The sequence below is a fragment of the Phasianus colchicus genome, chromosome 39 (assembly GCF_987193195.1).
Source record: "Phasianus colchicus chromosome 39, bPhaCol1.hap1.1, whole genome shotgun sequence".
Taxonomy (NCBI): domain Eukaryota; kingdom Metazoa; phylum Chordata; class Aves; order Galliformes; family Phasianidae; genus Phasianus; species Phasianus colchicus.
Window position 1 is genome coordinate 1,504,423 of NC_143474.1, and position 17,782 is coordinate 1,522,204.

The 17,782-nt window shown below is 48.7% G+C and overlaps 1 protein-coding gene and 1 long non-coding RNA gene across 5 annotated transcripts in view; one reads left to right on the top strand and one right to left on the bottom strand.

Moving 5' to 3' along the window:
* The window catches only part of METTL3 (methyltransferase 3, N6-adenosine-methyltransferase complex catalytic subunit), a 60,205-nt gene extending 42,591 nt beyond the window's left edge, over nucleotides 1-17,614 (bottom strand). For 3 of the 4 annotated variants that reach the window (XM_090130090.1, XM_090130089.1, XM_090130087.1), the window contains exons 1-9: nucleotides 17,416-17,614; nucleotides 13,787-14,046; nucleotides 12,003-12,356; nucleotides 9,429-9,604; nucleotides 7,945-8,158; nucleotides 4,618-4,805; nucleotides 2,771-2,809; nucleotides 2,577-2,685; nucleotides 19-84 (exon numbers count right to left, since the gene is read on the bottom strand). In XM_090130090.1, coding sequence (XP_089986216.1) covers nucleotides 19-84; nucleotides 2,577-2,685; nucleotides 2,771-2,809; nucleotides 4,618-4,805; nucleotides 7,945-8,158; nucleotides 9,429-9,604; nucleotides 12,003-12,356; nucleotides 13,787-14,046; nucleotides 17,416-17,599 — 1,590 coding nt within the window. In that variant the 5' untranslated portion in view covers nucleotides 17,600-17,614. The remainder of the gene's footprint in view (nucleotides 1-18; nucleotides 85-2,576; nucleotides 2,686-2,770; nucleotides 2,810-4,617; nucleotides 4,806-7,944; nucleotides 8,159-9,428; nucleotides 9,605-12,002; nucleotides 12,357-13,786; nucleotides 14,047-17,415) is intronic. The other variant, XM_090130091.1, reaches the window with a different exon arrangement.
* Nucleotides 6,737-7,492, top strand: LOC149913304 (uncharacterized). Its single transcript, XR_016461319.1, has 3 exons — nucleotides 6,737-6,803; nucleotides 6,874-6,977; nucleotides 7,049-7,492. It is a non-coding gene; the product is annotated as an uncharacterized LOC149913304 (long non-coding RNA).
* Nucleotides 17,615-17,782: the final 168 nt, after the last annotated feature.

Genomic DNA, 17,782 nt, shown 5'->3' on the forward strand with positions numbered 1-17,782 from the left:
GAGAGATTTGGGGCTGACCTCGGCCACGATGACGTCGCAGTCGAGGCCGCGGTTGAAGCCTTGCGGGTTGCCCTTCACACCCACCTGGGTTTTTTTGGGGTGAAAAGAGGGGAAAACGGGGGTGAGGGATTTGGGGTTTTGTTGTTGTTTCGGGGGGATTTCTGGGGTCGTTTTGAGGGTTTTTAGGGTCGTTTCGGGGCCATTCTGGGGCTTGCTTGGGGCCATTTTGGGGCTTTTTTGGGGCCATTTTGGAGCTTTTTAGGGTCTTTTCTGGGTCATTTTGGGGCTTTTTAGGGTCATTTTGGGTCTTTCTGGGGTCATTTTGGGGCTTTTTGGGTCTATTTTGGAGCTTTTTAGGGTCTTTTCTGGGTCATTTTGGGGCTTTTTAGGGTCATTTTGGGGCCATTTTGGGGCTTCTTTGGGTCCATTTTGGGGCTTTTTAGGGTCACTTTGGGTCTTTTTAGGGCATTTTGGGGCTTTTTAGGGTCTTTCTGACCCCTTGGGGTCATTTTAGGGTCATTTTGGGGCCATTTTGGGGCTTTTTTGGGTCTCTTTGGGGCCATTTTGAGGCTTTTTGGGGTCATTCTGGGTCTATTTTGGAGCTTTTTAGGGTCATTTTGGGGCTTTTTGAGGTCATTTTGGGGCTTTTTAGGATTGCTTTGGGTCCCATTTGAGGCTTTTTAGGGTCATTTTGGGGCTTTTTGGGGTCGTTTTGGGTCCCATTTGAGGCTTTTTAGGGTCATTTTGGGGCTTTTTGGGGCCATTTTGGGGCTTTTAGGGCACCTCTGTGTTTTGTGGCCATGTTGCAATCTTTTGAGGTCCATTTTGGGGCTTTTTGGGGGGCCGTTTGGGGTCGCTTTGGGGCTTTGGTGTCATCTCATTGGGTTCTGGGGTCAGCATGTTGAGTTTTGGGGCCACCTTGTTGGGTTTTTGGGGTCATCCTGTCGAGTTTTGGGGTCTCACTGGGGTTTGGTGTCATCTCATTGGGTTTTGGGGTCACCTTGTTGGGTTTTGGGTCATCTTGTTGGGTTTTGGGGCCACACTGTTGGGTTTTTGGGGTCATCCTGTCGAGTTTTGGGGTCTCACTGGGGTTTGGTGTCATCTCATTGGGTTTTGGGGTCACCTTGTTGGGTTTTGGGTCATCTTGTTGAGTTTTGGGGCCACCTTGTTGGGTTTTTGGGGTCATCTTGTCAAGTTTTGGGGTCTCATTGGGGTTTGGTGTCATCTCATTGGGTTTTGGGGTCACCATGTTGAGTTTTGGGGTCTTGAGGTTTTGGAGTCACCCTGTTGGGTTTTGGGATCTCATTGGGGTTTGATGTCACCTTGTTGGGCTTTTGGGGTCACCTTGATGAGTTTTGGGGTCTCATTGGGTTTTGGTGTCACCTTGCTGGGGTTTGGGTCATCTTGTTGAGTTTTGGGGCCACCCCGTTGGGTTTTTGGGGTCATCCTGTCGAGTTTTGGGGTCTCACTGGGGTTTGGTGTCATCTCATTGGGTTTTGGGGTCACCTTGTTGGGTTTTGGGTCACCTTGTTGGGTTTTGGGTCATCTTGTTGGGTTTTGGGGCCACCCCGTTGGGTTTTTGGGGTCATCCTGTCGAGTTTTGGGGTCTCACTGGGGTTTGGTGTCATCTCATTGGGTTTTGGGGTCACCTTGTTGGGTTTTGGGTCATCTTGTTGAGTTTTGGGGCCACCTTGTTGGGTTTTTGGGGTCATCTTGTCAAGTTTTGGGGTCTCATTGGGGTTTGGTGTCATCTCATTGGGTTTTGGGGTCACCATGTTGAGTTTTGGGGTCTTGAGGTTTTGGAGTCACCCTGTTGGGTTTTGGGATCTCATTGGGGTTTGATGTCACCTTGTTGGGCTTTTGGGGTCACCTTGATGAGTTTTGGGGTCTCATTGGGTTTTGGTGTCACCTTGCTGGGGTTTGGGTCATCTTGTTGAGTTTTGGGGCCACCCTGTTGGGTTTTTGGGGTCATCCTGTCGAGTTTTGGGGTCTCACTGGGGTTTGGTGTCATCTCATTGGGTTTTGGGGTCACCTTGTTGGGTTTTGGGTCATCTTGTTGAGTTTTGGGGCCATCCTGTCGAGTTTTGGGGTCTCATTGGGGTTTGGTGTCATCTCATTGGGTTTTGGGGTCACCTTGTTGGGTTTTGGGTCATCTTGTTGAGTTTTGGGGCCACCTTGTTGGGTTTTTGGGGTCATCTTGTCAAGTTTTGGAGTCTCATTGGGGTTTGGTGTCACCTTGTTGGGTTTTGGGGTCACCTGGTTGGGTTTTGGGTCATCTTGTTGAGTTTTGGGGCCACTCTGTTGGGTTTTTGGGGTCATCTCATCGAGTTTTGGGGTCTCACTGGGGTTTGTTGTCATCTCATTGGGTTTTGGTGTCACCTTGTTGGGTTTTGGGGTCACCTTATTGGGTTTTGGGGCCACTCTGTTGGGTTTTTGGGGTCATCCTGTCAGATTTTGGGGTCTCGCTGAGTTTTGGGTGTCACCTTGTTGGGTTCTGGTCCACCTGGCCATCACTTTAGTGCCTTGGGGACTGATTTAGGGTTGTTTTAGGGCCGATTTTGGGGTCAACCCCCTACCAGGCAGTGTTCCTTGCCGTGGTTGAGCCAATGTCCGGTGCGGCCGGTGCGGATGATGCGCTGCAATTGGTTGGTCTTCACCCAGATGATTTCATCCACGCGTTCGTAGCTGGTGGGACGGACACGGGGGGTGACAGCGGGGTGGTTGTGGGGTGACAATGGGGTGGGAGTGGGGTGACAGTGGGGTGACTCACCCCCAGAGGTTCAGGCATTCCCGTCCCAATTCCATGGCTCTGTGGAAAGGGGGAGAATTGAGGGGATATCAGGATGTGGAGGTGGTTATGGGGGGACATCAGGACGTGGACGTGACAATGGGGGGACATCAGGATGGAGGTGACTATGGGGGGACATCAGGACGTGGAGGTGACAATGGGGGGACATCAGGATGAAGGTGACAATGGGGGGACATCAGGATGGAGGTGACAATGGGGGGATGCCAGGATGTGGAGGTGACTATGGGGGGACTTCAGGATGTGGAGGTGACAATGGGGGGACATCAGGATGGAGGTGACAATGGGGGGACATCAGGATGTGGAGGTGATAATGGGGGGACATCAGGATGTGGAGGTGACTATGGGGGGACATCAGGATGGAGGTGACAATGGGGGGACGTCAGGATGTGGAGGTGGTTATGGGGGGACATCAGGATGGAGGTGACAATGGGGGGACGCCAGGATGTGGAGGTGACAATGGGGGGACATCAGGATGGAGGTGACAATGAGGGGACGTCAGGATGTGGAGGTGACAATGGGGGGACATCAGGATGGAGGTGACAATAGGGGGACATCAGGATGTGGAGGTGACAATGGGGGGACATCAGGACGTGGAGGTGACAATGGGGGGACAACCAAAAAGACACCAAAGAGGACCATGAGGGGACAACCAAAGGGGAACAGTTGAGGAGAACCATGAGGAGGACCACCAAAGGGACACCAAGAAGGACAAAGAGGGGACAACCGAAGGGGACACCAAGAAGGACAAAGAGGGGACAACTGAGGAGAACCATGAGGAGGACCAACGAAGGGACACCAAGGAGGACAACGAGGGGACAACCGAAGGGGGTGGACCATGAGGAAGACAAAGAGGGGACAACTGAGGAGGACATCAAGGAGGACACAAAAGGGGACAACTAAAGGGGACATTGAGGAGGACAATGAGAGGACAACTAAGAAGGACCACGTAGGGGACAACCAAAAGGACATCGAGGAGGACAATGAGGGGGACAACTGAGGAGGACACCAGGGAGGACAACGAGGGGACAACCAAAGGGAACAATTGAGGACAACTGAGAACCACGAGGAGGTTCTGCTTATGGAAGAGAAGGACAAAGAGGGGACAACTGGGGAGGACATCAAGGAGAAGAAAGAGGGGACAACCAGAGCGGACAACTGAGGAGGACATCAAGGAGAAAGAAGAGGGGACAACCAGAGGGGACAAGTGAGGAGGACATCAAGGAGAAGAAAGAGGGGACAACCAGAGGGGACAAGTGAGGAGGACATCAAGGAGAAGAAAGAGGGGACAACCGGAGGGGACAACCTTGGAAGACATCAAGGAGAAGAAAGAGGGGACAACTGAGGAGGACATCAAGGAGAAGGAAGAGGGGACAACCAGAGGGGACAACTGAGGAGGACATCAAGGAGAAGAAAGAGGGGACAACCAGAGGGGACAACTGAGGAGGACATCAAGGAGAAGAAAGAGGGGACAACCGGAGGGGACAACCTTGGAAGACATCAAGGAGAAGAAAGAGGGGACAACCAGAGGGGACAATTGAGGAGGACATCAAGGAGAAGAAAGAGGGGACAACCAGAGGGGACAACCTTGGAGGACATCAAGGAGAAGAAAGAGGGGACAACCAGAGGGGACAACTGAGGAGGACATCAAGGAGGACCACGAGAGGACAACCAAAGCGGACACAGAAAGACACCAAGGAGGACCACCACCAACCACCGAGAGGGAGACAACGGAAGGAGGGGACAACCGAGGAAGGTGACAAGAAGAAGGGAGGGGACAACCCAGGAGGAGGTCACGGCGTGAGGCTCACCTGCCGGTGACCCAGAGGAAGAGGAAGCCCTCGTCCTGGAGGACTGGGATGTTGAGACGCCTCATCTCGTCGTCGGTCAGCGTGCCGTAGGGCAGCTCCATGTGGATGTCCCACGGAGGGTCGGCCATCACCACAGCAAACTTGCCCAGGATGCTGACGTCCAGGTAACGGATGTCACAGCAGATCCACTGTCACCAGGAAGCGGGGGGAGGGACAGGGATGTCTTCGTTGGGTGAGGGAAGACCCCCCCGATGGAGGTCCGCCACCGATACGGAGGGTCCTTAGCTTTGGGGTGAAGGACAAGGTGATGGAAGAGCTCCCTTGTGGAGGTTCCTACTTATGGGGGTGATGGAGGTCCACCATCGTGGTGGATCTTATTTGGGATGAAGGACGTCTTAATGGAAGTCCACCACCGTGGTGGATCCTATTTGGGGTGAAGAACATCTTAATGGAAGTCCACCATCGTGGTGGATCCTATTTGGGGTGAAGAACGTCCTAATGGAGGGCCACCATCGTGGTGGATCCTATTTGGGGTGAAGGACAAGGAGATGGAGGAGCTCCCTTGTGGAGGTTCCTACTTATGGGGGTGAAGGAAGTCATGATGGAGGTCCACCATCATGGTGGATCTTACTTGGGGTGAAGAATGTCTTAATGGAGGGCCACCATCATGGTGGATCCTATTTGGGGTGAAGGACGTCTTAATGGAAGTCCACCATCATGGTGGATCCTATTTGGGGTGAAGGATAACCCAATGGAGGATCTCCTACTTATGGGGGTGAAGGACGTCACGATGGAAGTCCACTATCGTGGTGGATCTTTTTTGGGGTGAAGAATGTCTTAATGTAGGCCCACCATCGTGGTGGATCCTATTTGGGGTGAAGAACGTCTTAATGGAGGTCCACCACCGTGGTGGATCTTATTTGGGGTGAAGGATAACCCAATGGAAGATCTCCTACTTATGGGGGTGAAGGAAGTCATGATGGAGGTCCACCATTGTGATGGATCCTATTTGGGGTGAAGAACATCTTAATGGAAGTCCACCATCGTGGTGGATCTTATTTGGGGTGAAGGATAACCCAATGGAGGATCTCCTACTTATGGGGGTGAAGGACGTCATGATGGAGGACCACCATCGTGGTGGATCCTATTTGGGGTGAAGGACAGGGTGATGGAAGAGCTCCCTTGTGGAGGTTCCTACTTATGGGGGTGAAGGACGTCATGATGGAGGTCCACCACCGTGGTGGATCTTACTTGGGGTGAAGAATGTCTTAATGGAGGGCCACCATCATAGTGGATCCTATTTGGGGTGAAGAACGTCTTAATGGAGGTCCACCATCATAGTGGATCCTATTTGGGGTGAAGAACGTCTTAATGGAGGTCCACCACTGCGGTGGATCCTATTTGGGGTGAAGAACATCCCAGTGGAGGTCCACCATGATGGAAGCTCCATCTTTTGGGGTCCAAAACCACCCAAGTGGAGACTCCTACCCAACGGAGGTCCACCATGATGGAAGCTCCCAACTTTTTGGGGTGAAGAACATCCCAGTGGAGGTCCACCATGATGAAAGCTCCCAACTTTCTGGGTCCAAAAGCACCCAAATGGAGACTCCTACCCAATGGAGGTCCACCATGATGGAAGCTCCAACTTTCTGGGTCCAAAACCACCCAAACGGAGACTCCTACCCAACGGAGGTCCACCATGACGGAAGCTCCCAACTTTTTGGGGTGAAGAACATCCCAGTGGAGGTCCACCATGATGGAAGCTCCCAACTTTCTGGGTCCAAAAGCACCCAAATGGAGACTCCTACCCAACGGAGGTCCACCATGATGGAAGCTCCCAACTTTTTGGGGTGAAGAACATCCCAGTGGAGGTCCACCATGGTAGAAGCTCAATCTTTTGGGGACCAAAACCACTCAAATGGAGACTCCTACCCAACGGAGGTCCACCATGATGGAAGCTCCAACTTTCTGGGTCCAAAACCATCCAAATGGAGACTCCTACCCAACGGAGGTCCACCATGATGGAAGCTCCCAACTTTCTGGGTCCAAAACCACACAAATGGGGACTCCCACCCAACGGAGGTCCACCATGATGGAAGCTCCCAACTTTTTGGGGTGCAGAACATCCCAATGGAGGCCCACCATCGTGGTGGATCCTACTTGGCGTGAAGAACATCCCAGTGGAGGTCCACCATGATGGAAGCTCCATCTTTTGGGGTCCAAAACCACTCAAATGGAGACTCCTACCCAATGGAGGTCCACCGTGATGGAAGCTCCCAACTTTGTGGGGTGCAGAACATCCCAAAGGAGGTCCACCATCGTGGTGGATCCTATTTGGGGTGAAGAACATCCCAGTGGAGGTCCACCATGATGGAAGCTCCAACTATTTTGGATCCAAAACCAATCAAATGGAGACTCCTATCCAATGGAGGTCCACCATGATGGAAGCTCCAACTTTCTGGGTCCAAAACCACCCAAATGGAGACTCCTACCCAACGGAGGTCCACCATGATGGAAGCTCCCAACTTTTTGGGGTGAAGAACATCCCAGTGGAGGTCCACCATGGTAGAAGCTCCCAACTTTCTGGGTCCAAAAGCACCCAAATGGAGACTCCTACCCAACGGAGGTCCACCCTGATGGAAGCTCCAAACTTTCTGGGTCCAAAAGCACCCAAATGGAGACTCCTACCCAACGGAGGTCCACCATGATGGAAGCTCCCAACTTTTTGGGGTGAAGAACATCCCAGTGGAGGTCCACCATGATGAAAGCTCCCAACTTTTTGGGGTGCACAACATCCCAATGGAGGCCCACCATCGTGGTGGAACCTACTTGGCGTGAAGAACATCCCAGTGGAGGTCCACCATGGTAGAAGCTCCAACTATTTTGGGTCCAAAACCAATCAAATGGAGACTCCTACCCAACGGAGGTCCACCATGATGGAAGCTCCAACTTTCTGGGTCCAAAACCACCCAAATGGAGACTCCTACCCAACGGAGGTCCACCATGATGGAAGCTCCAACTTTTTGGGTCCAAAACCACCCAAATGGAGACTCCTACCCAACGGAGGTCCACCATGATGGAAGCTCCCAACTTTTTGGGGTGAAGAACATCCCAGTGGAGGTCCACCATGGTAGAAGCTCCCAACTTTCTGGGTCCAAAAGCACCCAAATGGAGACTCCTACCCAACGGAGGTCCACCATGATGGAAGCTCCCAACTTTCTGGGTCCAAAACCACCCAAATGGAGACTCCTACCCAACGGAGGTCCACCATGATGGAAGCTCCCAACTTTTTGGGGTGCAGAACATCCCAATGGAGGCCCACCTCACCTGGGGAGGGAAGAGGCGGTCGGCCCCGGCGTCGGGCTGTGGCCTGGCCAGCTCCTGGCCGTGCTCGCGGCCCGGTGGCGCGGTGGCCTCGCCGGTGGGCTCGGTGCAAGCATCGATCTCATAGTGGACATATTTGCAGGTGTCCATGTGGAAGCAGGTGTTGAGGAAGGAGCAATCGCCCAGGGATTCGTCCGTGTGCTTGTTGATGATGCGACTTTTGGAGGGGGGGTGAGGAAAGGGGAGGAGAAAGAAAAGGAAGGAAAAGTAAAAGAGAGAGAAAAGAGAAAAGGAAAAGGAGGGAAAGAGAAAATAGAAGAGAAAGGAAGAAGGAAGAAAAGAAAAAGTGAAAAAAGAAAAAAAAGGGAAGAAAAAGGGAAAGGAAAAAGGGAAAAAAAAGAAAAAAAGAAGAAAGAAAAAGAAAAAAAGAAGAAAAAGAAAAAACAAAGAAAGGAAAAGAAAAAGAAGGAAAAAGGAAAAAAGAAGGAAAAAGGAAAAAAGAAGGAAAAAGGAAAAAAGAAGGAAAAAGGAAAAAAGAAGGAAAAAGGAAAAAAGAAGGAAAAAGGAAAAAAGAAGGAAAAAGAAAAAAAGAAGGAAAAAGGAAAAAAGAAGGAAAAAGGAAAAAAGAGAAGAAGAAAGAAAAAAGGAAAAAAGAAAAGAAAAAACAAAGGAAAAAGGAGAAAGGAAAAAAAAGGAAAAGGCAGAGAGAAAAAAGGAAAAAAGAGAAAAGAGGAGAGGAAGAAAGGAAAAGAAGAAAAAGAAAAAAGAGAAAAGGAAAAAATGAAAGAAAAAAGAAAGCCAAAAGAAAAAAAGAAATGAAAAAAAGAAATGAAAAAAAGAAAAAAAAATGCGAAAAGGAAAAAGGAGAAAGAAGCAAGAAAAAAAGGAAAAAGGAAAAGGAAGAAAAAGGAAAAAAAAAGGAAAGAGGGAAGAAAAAGAAAAAAAAGAAAGAAAGAAAAGATGAAAGGAAAAGAAGAAAACAAAAAGAGAAAAGAAAGAAAAAAATGAAATGAAAAAAAGAAAAAAGGAAAAAAACAAAAGAAAAAGGAAAAAAGGAAAGAGAAAAGGAAAGAGAAAAGGAAAGAAAAAAGAAAAAAGGAAAGAAAAAAGGAAAGAAAAAAATTTAAAAAAAAGAGAAAATTAAAAAGGAAAAATGAAAGAAAAAAGAAAAGAAAAAAGGAAGAAGGAAATTTAAAAGGAAAAAGAAAAGAAAAAGGAAAAAAGGAAAAAAAAAAAAGAAAAAGAAAAAGGAAAAAAGGAAAAAAAAAAGAAAAAAGGAAGGAAAAAAAACAGAAGAAAAAGGAAAAAAGAAAAAAAGGAAAGAAAAAAAATTAGAAAAAGGAAAAAGGAAAGAAAAAAAAAGAGAAAAAAAAAAAAAAACCAAGAAAAGAGATATTTTGGTGGGGTTTTTTTTGGTTTTTTTTTTTTTTTTTTTGAGTCGTAACGTTTCGGGTCGAAAAATGTGAATTTTGGGGTTCTTTCCCTACCGGAAGTGCAGCTTCCTGCAAGGCCGGTCGGCTCCGGTAGCTTTGATGCATTCCTCCTTGGTGCCGTGGTCGCAGAATTCCTGCACCTGAGCCCGGCCCCGCGAGCGGAACTTCTCCACGATGGACTGCTCCTTGGCCGTGGTGGTGTTCAGCAGCTCCAGGATCTCCTGGCTCACCTGGAGAACAAATTTGGGGTGAATCCGATGGGTTTTGGGGCTTTTCGGTGGCATCTCAAGACTTCAATTCTGTTAGCGACCCGGTTTTGTGAAAATTTTGGGCTTTCCTACTTTTTTTTTGGGGGTAGAATCAGGACAATCCCAACTCTTCGGCGTCCCCAATCCTATTACCAACATTTACCCCAAAATCCCCCAAAATCCCAAGGATTTCTCCCCATTTTTTCTTCATAGAATGACAATCCCAACTCTTCGGCATCCCCAGCCCCAATAGCAACAGATTTTTACCAAAATCTTTTAATTTTACCCAATTTTTGTTGGAAAAACCACGACCACCCCAACTCTTTGGCGTCCCCAATCCTATTACCAACATTTTTTCCCCAAAATCCCAAAAGATTCCCCAAAATCCCAAGGATTTCTCCCCATTTTTTCTTCATAGAATGACAATCCCAACTCTTTGGCATCCCCAGCCCTATTAGCAACAGATTTTTACCAAAATCCTAAATTTTTACCCAAATTGTCTCAGGAGAATCATGACTACCTCAACACTCTCGTGTCCCTATTTCTATTAACACCACATTTTTACCAAAATCTGAAATTTTTACCCAAATTGTCTCAGGAGAACCATGACTGCCTCAACACTCTCCCGTCCCCAACCCTATTAACACCAGATTTTTACCAAAATCTTTTAATTTTACCCAATTTTTCTTGGTAGAACCACGACCATCCCAACTCTTCGGCGTCCCCAATCCCATTACCAACATTTTTTCCCCAAAATCCCAAAAGATTCCCCAAAATCCCAAGAATTTCTCCCCATTTTTTCTTCATAGAATGACAATCCCAACTCTTTGGCATCCCCAGCACTAATAGCAACAGATTTTTACCAAAATCCTAAATTTTTACCCAAATTGTCTCAGGAGAATCATGACTACCTCAACACTCTCGTGTCCCTATTTCTATTAACACCACATTTTTACCAAAATCTGAAATTTTTACCCAAATTGTCTCAGGAGAACCATGACTGCCTCAACACTCTCCCGTCCCCAACCCTATTAACACCAGATTTTTACCAAAATCTTTTAATTTTACCCAATTTTTCTTGGTAGAACCACGACCACCCCAACTCTTCGGCGTCCCCAATCCCATTACCAACATTTTTTCCCCAAAATCCCAAAAGATTCCCCAAAATCCCAAGAATTTCTCCCCATTTTTTCTTCATAGAATGACAATCCCAACTCTTTGGCATCCCCAGCACTAATAGCAACAGATTTTTACCAAAATCCTAAATTTTTACCCAAATTGTCTCAGGAGAACCAAGACTACCCCAATGCTTTCACGTCCCCAACCCTATTAACACCAGATTTTTACCAAAATCTTTTGATTTTACCCAATTTTTATTGGAAAAACCACGACCACCCCAACTCTTTGGTGTCCCCAATCCTATTAACAACATTTTTTTCCCCAAAAATCTCAAAAAATCCCCAAATCCAACAAATCTTGCCCCATTTTTTCTCGGTAGAACTGCAACAACCCCAACTCTTTGTCATCCCCAATCCTAATAACAACAGATCTTTCCCAAAATCTTTGATTTTTCCTCATTTTTTCTTGGTAGAACCATGACCACCCCAACTCTTTGGCATCCCCAATCCTATTAGCAACATTTTTTCCCCCAAATCCCCCAAATCCCAAAAAATCCCCCCAAATTCCTAAAAGCCCCCCAAATCCCACGAACTTCTCCCCATTTTTTCTTCATAGAATGACAACCTCAGCCCTAATAGCAACAGATTTTTACCAAAATCTGAAATTTTTACCCAAATTCTCAGTAGAACCAAGACTACCCCAACGCTTTCACGTCCCCAACCCTATTAACACCAGACTTTTACCAAAATCTTTTAATTTTACCCATTTTTTCTCAGTAGAACTACAACAACCCCAACTCTTTCTCATCCCCAACCCTAATAACAACAGATCTTTCCCCAAATCTTTGATTTTTCCTCATTTTTTCTTGGTAGAAACTCCTAATGGACGTCCACCATGATGGTAGATCCTATTTGGGGTGGAGAACATCCCAACGGAGGTCCACCATCACGGTGGATCCTGTTTGGAGTGAAGAACATTCCCAATGGACGTCCACCATGATGGTAGATCCTATTTGGGGTGAAGAACATCCCAACGGAGGTCCACCATTATGGTGGATCCTATTTGGGGTGAAGAACATCCCAATGGAGGTCCACCATCGTGTGGATCCATTTTGGGGTGAGAACATCTTATCTGTCCCCAACCCTTGTTTGGAGAGATTTCCCCCCAGATTTCACCTTCTCTCACGATTTTTTTTGACGAAACCCAATCCCTTTCCCAACTCCCCCCACCCCCCCCCTCATTTTTGGGTCCAAAAACGCACTTTTTTGCTCTGCTGCTCCTTGGTGGACTGCTGGCTGAGCAAACTCTCAATCTCCAGGTCCACGTCGGATGCCTGCTTACGGGATTTTTTCACCATTTCTTTCCCCGTTTCCGTCCCGGCGACGCCGACCCCGCCGGAATTGTCCTGTTCTGCTCGACGTTTCCTTCCGGTGACGTCGGCGTCGCCGTCCCCGCCGCGTTCAGCACCTGTCATGGCCGCCAACTTGGAGTGGTCGGCGTAGGTGACGATGGTGGGACCTTCTGCCAGCAGCCCACGGCGCACCTCGATCAGCTCCTGAGCAGCGAACTTCTGGAGGAGGCTTTCCACCATGCGCTGCGTCGCCGGCGTCTCAGGCTGGGGGGAAGGGGGGAGAAGTTTTGGGGTCATCTGGGGTCCTTCTTGGAGAGATATCTGTCAATTTTGGTCTTTCTTGGAGAGGTTTCGGTCAATTTTGGTCTTTTTTGGAAAGATTCGGGACAATTTTGATCTTTCTTGGGAGAGTTTTGGGTCAAATTTGGTCTTGGAGAGATTTGGGACAATTTTGGTCTTTCTTGGAGAGTTTTGGGTCAAATTTGGTCTTGGAGAGATTTGGGACAATTTTGGTCCTTCTTGGAGAGATTTGGGACAATTTTGATCTTTCTTGAGAGAATTGTGTCAATTTTGGTCCTTCTTGGAGAGATTCGGGCCAATTTTGGTCTTTCTTGAGAGATTCAGGTCAATTTTGGTCCTTCTTGGAGAGATTAAAGACAATTTTGCTCTTTCTAGGAGAAATTTGGGACAATTTTGCTCTTTCTAGGAGAGATTCGAGACAATTTTGGTCTTTCTTGGAGAGATTTGGGACAATTTTGATCTTTCTTGGAGAGTTTTGGGTCAAATTCGGTCTTGGAGAGATTTGGGACAATTTTGGTCTTTCTTGGAGAGATTTGGGTCAATTTTGGTCCTTCTTGGAGAGATTTGGGTCAATTTTGGTCTTTCTAGAGAGAATTGTGTCAATTTTGGTCTTTCTTGGAGAGATTCGTGTCAATTTTGGTCTTTCTTGAGAGATTCAGGTCAATTTTGGTCCTTCTTGGAGAGATTTGGGTCAATTTTGGTCCTTCTTAGAGAGTTTTGGGTCAATTTTGGTCTTTCTTGGAGAGATTTGGGTCAACTTGGGTCAATTTGGATCCTTCTTGGAGAATTAGATCAACTTGGGCCTTTCTTGGAGAAATCTGTGTCTACTTGGGTCAATCTGGGCATTTCTTGGAGAGATTTGGGTCAATTTTGGTCCTTCTTGGAGAGATTTGGGTTAACTTGGGCTCTTCCTGAAGAGATTTGGGTCAACTTGGGCACTTCTTGTAGAGATCTGGGTCAATCTGGGCCTTTCTTGGAATGATTTGGGTCAATTTTGGTCTTTCTTGGAGAGATTTGGATCAACTTGGACCATTATTGGAGAGATTTGGATCAACTTGGATCAATTTGGATCCTTCTTGGAGAGATTTGGGTCTACTTGGGCCTTTCTTGGAGAAATTTGGGTCTACTTGGGTCAATTTTTGCCTTTCTTGGAGAGATCTGGGTCAACCTGGGCCAATTTTGGTCAATTTTGGCCTGTTTTAGAGAGATTTGGGTCAACTTGGGTCAATTCTGGTCCTTCTTGGAGAAATTTTGGTCAATTTGGCCCCAATTCCTTATGGTACCCCCAACATTACAGTGAACCCCCACCATTTTGGGGGGGGGCCTATCAATTCTTTACGAGACCCCCACCGTTTTGAGGGGGCTCCCACTGTTCCCAGACCCCTCCCACTCACCGTATCGATGGCCCCCCGGATTGCTCCGGCGTCGGTGGGCAAAGTGAGGGCGACGTCGGCGAGATGAAGCAGCAACCGACGCTCCAAGGCCGGGTCGGGGGCCAATTCGGGACCCTCCCCATCCGTAGAGGGGTTTGTAGAGCCCCCCCCAACCCCCCCAGGGGTGGGAATGGAGCTTCCAACAGAACCAGGGGGGAGGAAAGGGGGAGGGTGGGTGGGGAGGGGAGGGGGGGGCTGAGAGGGGTCGGTGTGTCGCGGGTCTGGGGTGGGGAGGGAGGAGGTCAGGTGAGCATGAAATTAAAAGGGTCGTGTCCCCCTCCCCCTCCCCAAATTTGAGGTTCCTGAGCCCAGAATATGAGATTTCCACTTGAAAATATACAGGGGGACTTAAAATGTGGGATTCCAAACCCAAAATGTGGGATTCTGAACCCAAAATATATAGGGTGACTCAAAATATGGGATTCCAAACCCAAAATGTGGGATTCTGACCCCAAAATACACAGGGCGACCCAAAATGTGGGATTCTGAACCCAAAATGTGGGATTCTGACCCCAAAATACACAGGGCGACCCAAAATGTGGGATTCCGACCCCAAAATGTGGGATTCTGACCCCAAAATACACAGGGCGACCCAAAATGTGGGATTCCGAACCCAAAATGTGGGATTCTGTCCCCAAAATACACAGGGTGACTCAAAATGGGGGATTCCGACCCCAAAATGTGGGATTCTGACCCAAAAATACACAGGGCGACCCAAAATGTGGGATTCTGAACCCAAAATGTGGGATTCTGACCCCAAAATAGGGGATTGGCACCCCAGAATGGGGGATTCTGACCCACTGCATTTGTATGGGAACTCAAAATAAGAGGTTCCGACCCCAAAATTTATAAGGGGACCCCCAAAATATGGGGGTCCAACCCCAAAATATACAGGGGGATTCCAAACCCAAAATGTGGGACTCTGACCTGAAAATACACAGGGCGACCCAAAATGTGGGATTCTGAACCCAAAATGTGGGATTCTGACCCCAAAATATACAGGGTGACCCAAAATGGGGGATCCCCACCCTAAAATGGGGAATTCCGACCCCAAAATGGGGGATTCTGACCCACTGCATTTGTATGGGAACTCAAAATAACAGGTTCCAACCCCAAAATTTATACGGGGATCCCCAAGATATGGGGTTCCCACCCTAAAACATACATGGAGACCCCAAAATATGGGATCACAACCCCAAAAGATGTGTTTCCTACCCAAAAACCTAAGCATATGACCCCAGATTATGGGACCCCACCCTCCAAATAAACATGGAATCCCCATAATATATATCTGACAACCTTAAAAACAACCCAAACCACTCAGATTAACCCCAAACACCTCAAATCTCCCCCAAATTCCCCCAGATTCCCCCTAAAATCTCCTCAGAACCCTTCTAAATACCTCAATTTTCACCCAAAACGTCTCAAATCTCCCCAAAATCCTTCAGGTTTTCCCCCAAATCCTCTCAGAATCCTTCTAAATACCTTAAATTTCACCCCAAATCCCTCAAACCTCCCCCCAAATCCTTCATATTACCCCCCAAAGTCCCCAGATTTCCCCCAAAATCCTCTCAGAACCCTTCTAAATACCTCAGATCTCACACAAATCCCCTCAAACATCCCCAAAATCCCTCAATTTCCCCCAAAATCCCCCACGTTCCCCCCCCAAACCCCTCAAACCTCCCCAAAATCCCTCAGATTTCCCCAAAATCCCCCACATTCCCCCCAAACCTTCCCAAACCCCTCATATTTCCCCAAAATCCTCCACATTCCCCCTCAAACCTCCCCAAAACTCCTCAGATCTCAACCCAAACCCCTCAAACCTCCCCCAAACCCCTCAGATTTCACCCCAAATCCCCCACATCCTCCCCCCAAACCCCTCAAACTTCCCCAAATCCTTCAGGTTTCCCCAAAAATCCCCCACATCCCCCCCTAAACCCCTCAAACCTTCCCAAAATCCCTCAATTTCCCCCAAAATCCCCCACATTCCCACCCCAAGCCCCTGAAACATCCCCAAAATCCCTCAGATTTCACCCCAAAATCCCTCAGATTCCTCCCAAACCCCTCAGAACCCTTCTAAATACCTCAAATCTCACACAAATCCCCTCAAATCTACCACAAATCCCCTCAAATCTCCTCAAAATCCCTCAGATTCCACCCCAAATCCCCCACATTCCCACCCAAAACCCCTCAAACCTCCCCAAAATCCCTCAGATTTCACCCCAAAACCGCTCAGATACCTCCCAAACCCCTCAGAACCCTTCTAAATACCTCAAATCTCACACAAATCCCCTCAAATCTCCCCAAAATCCCTCAGATTCCTCCCAAACCCCTCAGAACCCTTCTAAATACCTCAAATCTCCCACAAATCCCCTCAAATCTCCCACAAATCCCTCAGATTCCACCCCAAATCCCCCACATTCCCACCCAAAACCCCTCAAACCTCCCCAAAATCCCTCAGATTTCACCCCAAAATCCCTCAGATTCCTCCCAAACCCCTCAGAACCCTTCTAAATACCTCAAATCTCCCACAAATCCCCTCAAATCTCCCACAAATCCCTCAGATTCCACCCCAAATCCCCCACATTCCCACCCAAAACCCCTCAAACCTCCCCAAAATCCCTCAGATTTCACCCCAAAACCGCTCAGATACCCCCCAAGCCCCTTAGAACTCTTCTAAATACCTCAGATCTCACACAGATCCCTTCAAACCTCCCCAAAAATCCCTCCATTTCCCTCAATTTCCCCCCCAAAATCCTTCAGATTTCCCCCAAATCACTCAGATTCCTCCCAAACCCCTCAGAACCCTTCTAAATACCTCAGATCCCTTCTAAATATCTCAGATCTCACCCCAAACCCCTCAAACCTCCCCATATCCCTCAGATTTCACCCAAATCCCCTCAAATCTCCCCAAAACTCCTCAATTCCCCCCCCAAATCCCCCACACCCCCCCAAACCCCTCAAACCTCCCCAAATCCCTCAGATTTCACCCCAAAATCCCCCACATTCCCCCCAAACCTTCCCAAACCCCTCATATTTCCCCAAAATTCTCCACATTCCCCCTCAAACCTCCCCAAAACTCCTCAGATTTCACCCCAAATCCCCCACATCTCCCCCCCAAACCTCCCCAAATCCCTCAGATTTCACCCAAATACCCTCAACCCCCCCCCCCAAAGCCCGTCAGATCTCACCCCAAACCCCTCAGACCTCCCCAAAATCCCTCAGATTTCACCCAAATCCCCTCAAACCTCCCCAAAACTCCTCAATTCCCTCCCCCCCAAATCCCCCACCCCCAACCCCTCAAACCTCCCCAAACCCCCCAGATTTCACCCAAATCCTTTCAAACCTCCCCAAAACTCAATTCCACCCCCAAGCCCCCCACATCCCCCCTCAAACCTCCCCAAGTCCCTCAGATTTCACCCAAATACCCTCAACCCCCCCCCCAAAACTCCTCTATTCCCCCCCCAAGCCCCTCAGGCTCCTCCCTGTCACCCCAGGCCCCAAAACCCATCAAAACCCCCCGAATTTCACCCCCAAACCTCCACCCCGCCCCCCAAAACCCCTCGATTTCACCCCAAAATTCCCCTCACCGAGGGGGTCCTGCTTCCTCCGCCGCTGCAGCCGCTCCCGCAGCGAATCCAACTGCTTCTTGTGGGCCTGGATGGAGCTCCAGGTATCCGACATGGCCGCCCCCTCTTCCCCCCTCAAAGCCCCTTCCCGCTTCCCGACCCGCTTCCGGTCCCAACCGGATGTCCTTGAAGCCGCTTTCGCCATTTTGACTACTGGCAGCGCCCCTTTGTGTTCCCGCGCCTCCTTCCGCCATCTTGGTTGAGGGCGTATTCAAACATCTTCCGGCTGAGAGCGGAAGTGCTTGAAGTGGTATCCGCCATCTTGGGTGCTGGCATAAGCGCCGCTCCGTTGGCTAAGCGGAGCGCCGCCATCTTGGTTAAGGGCGGC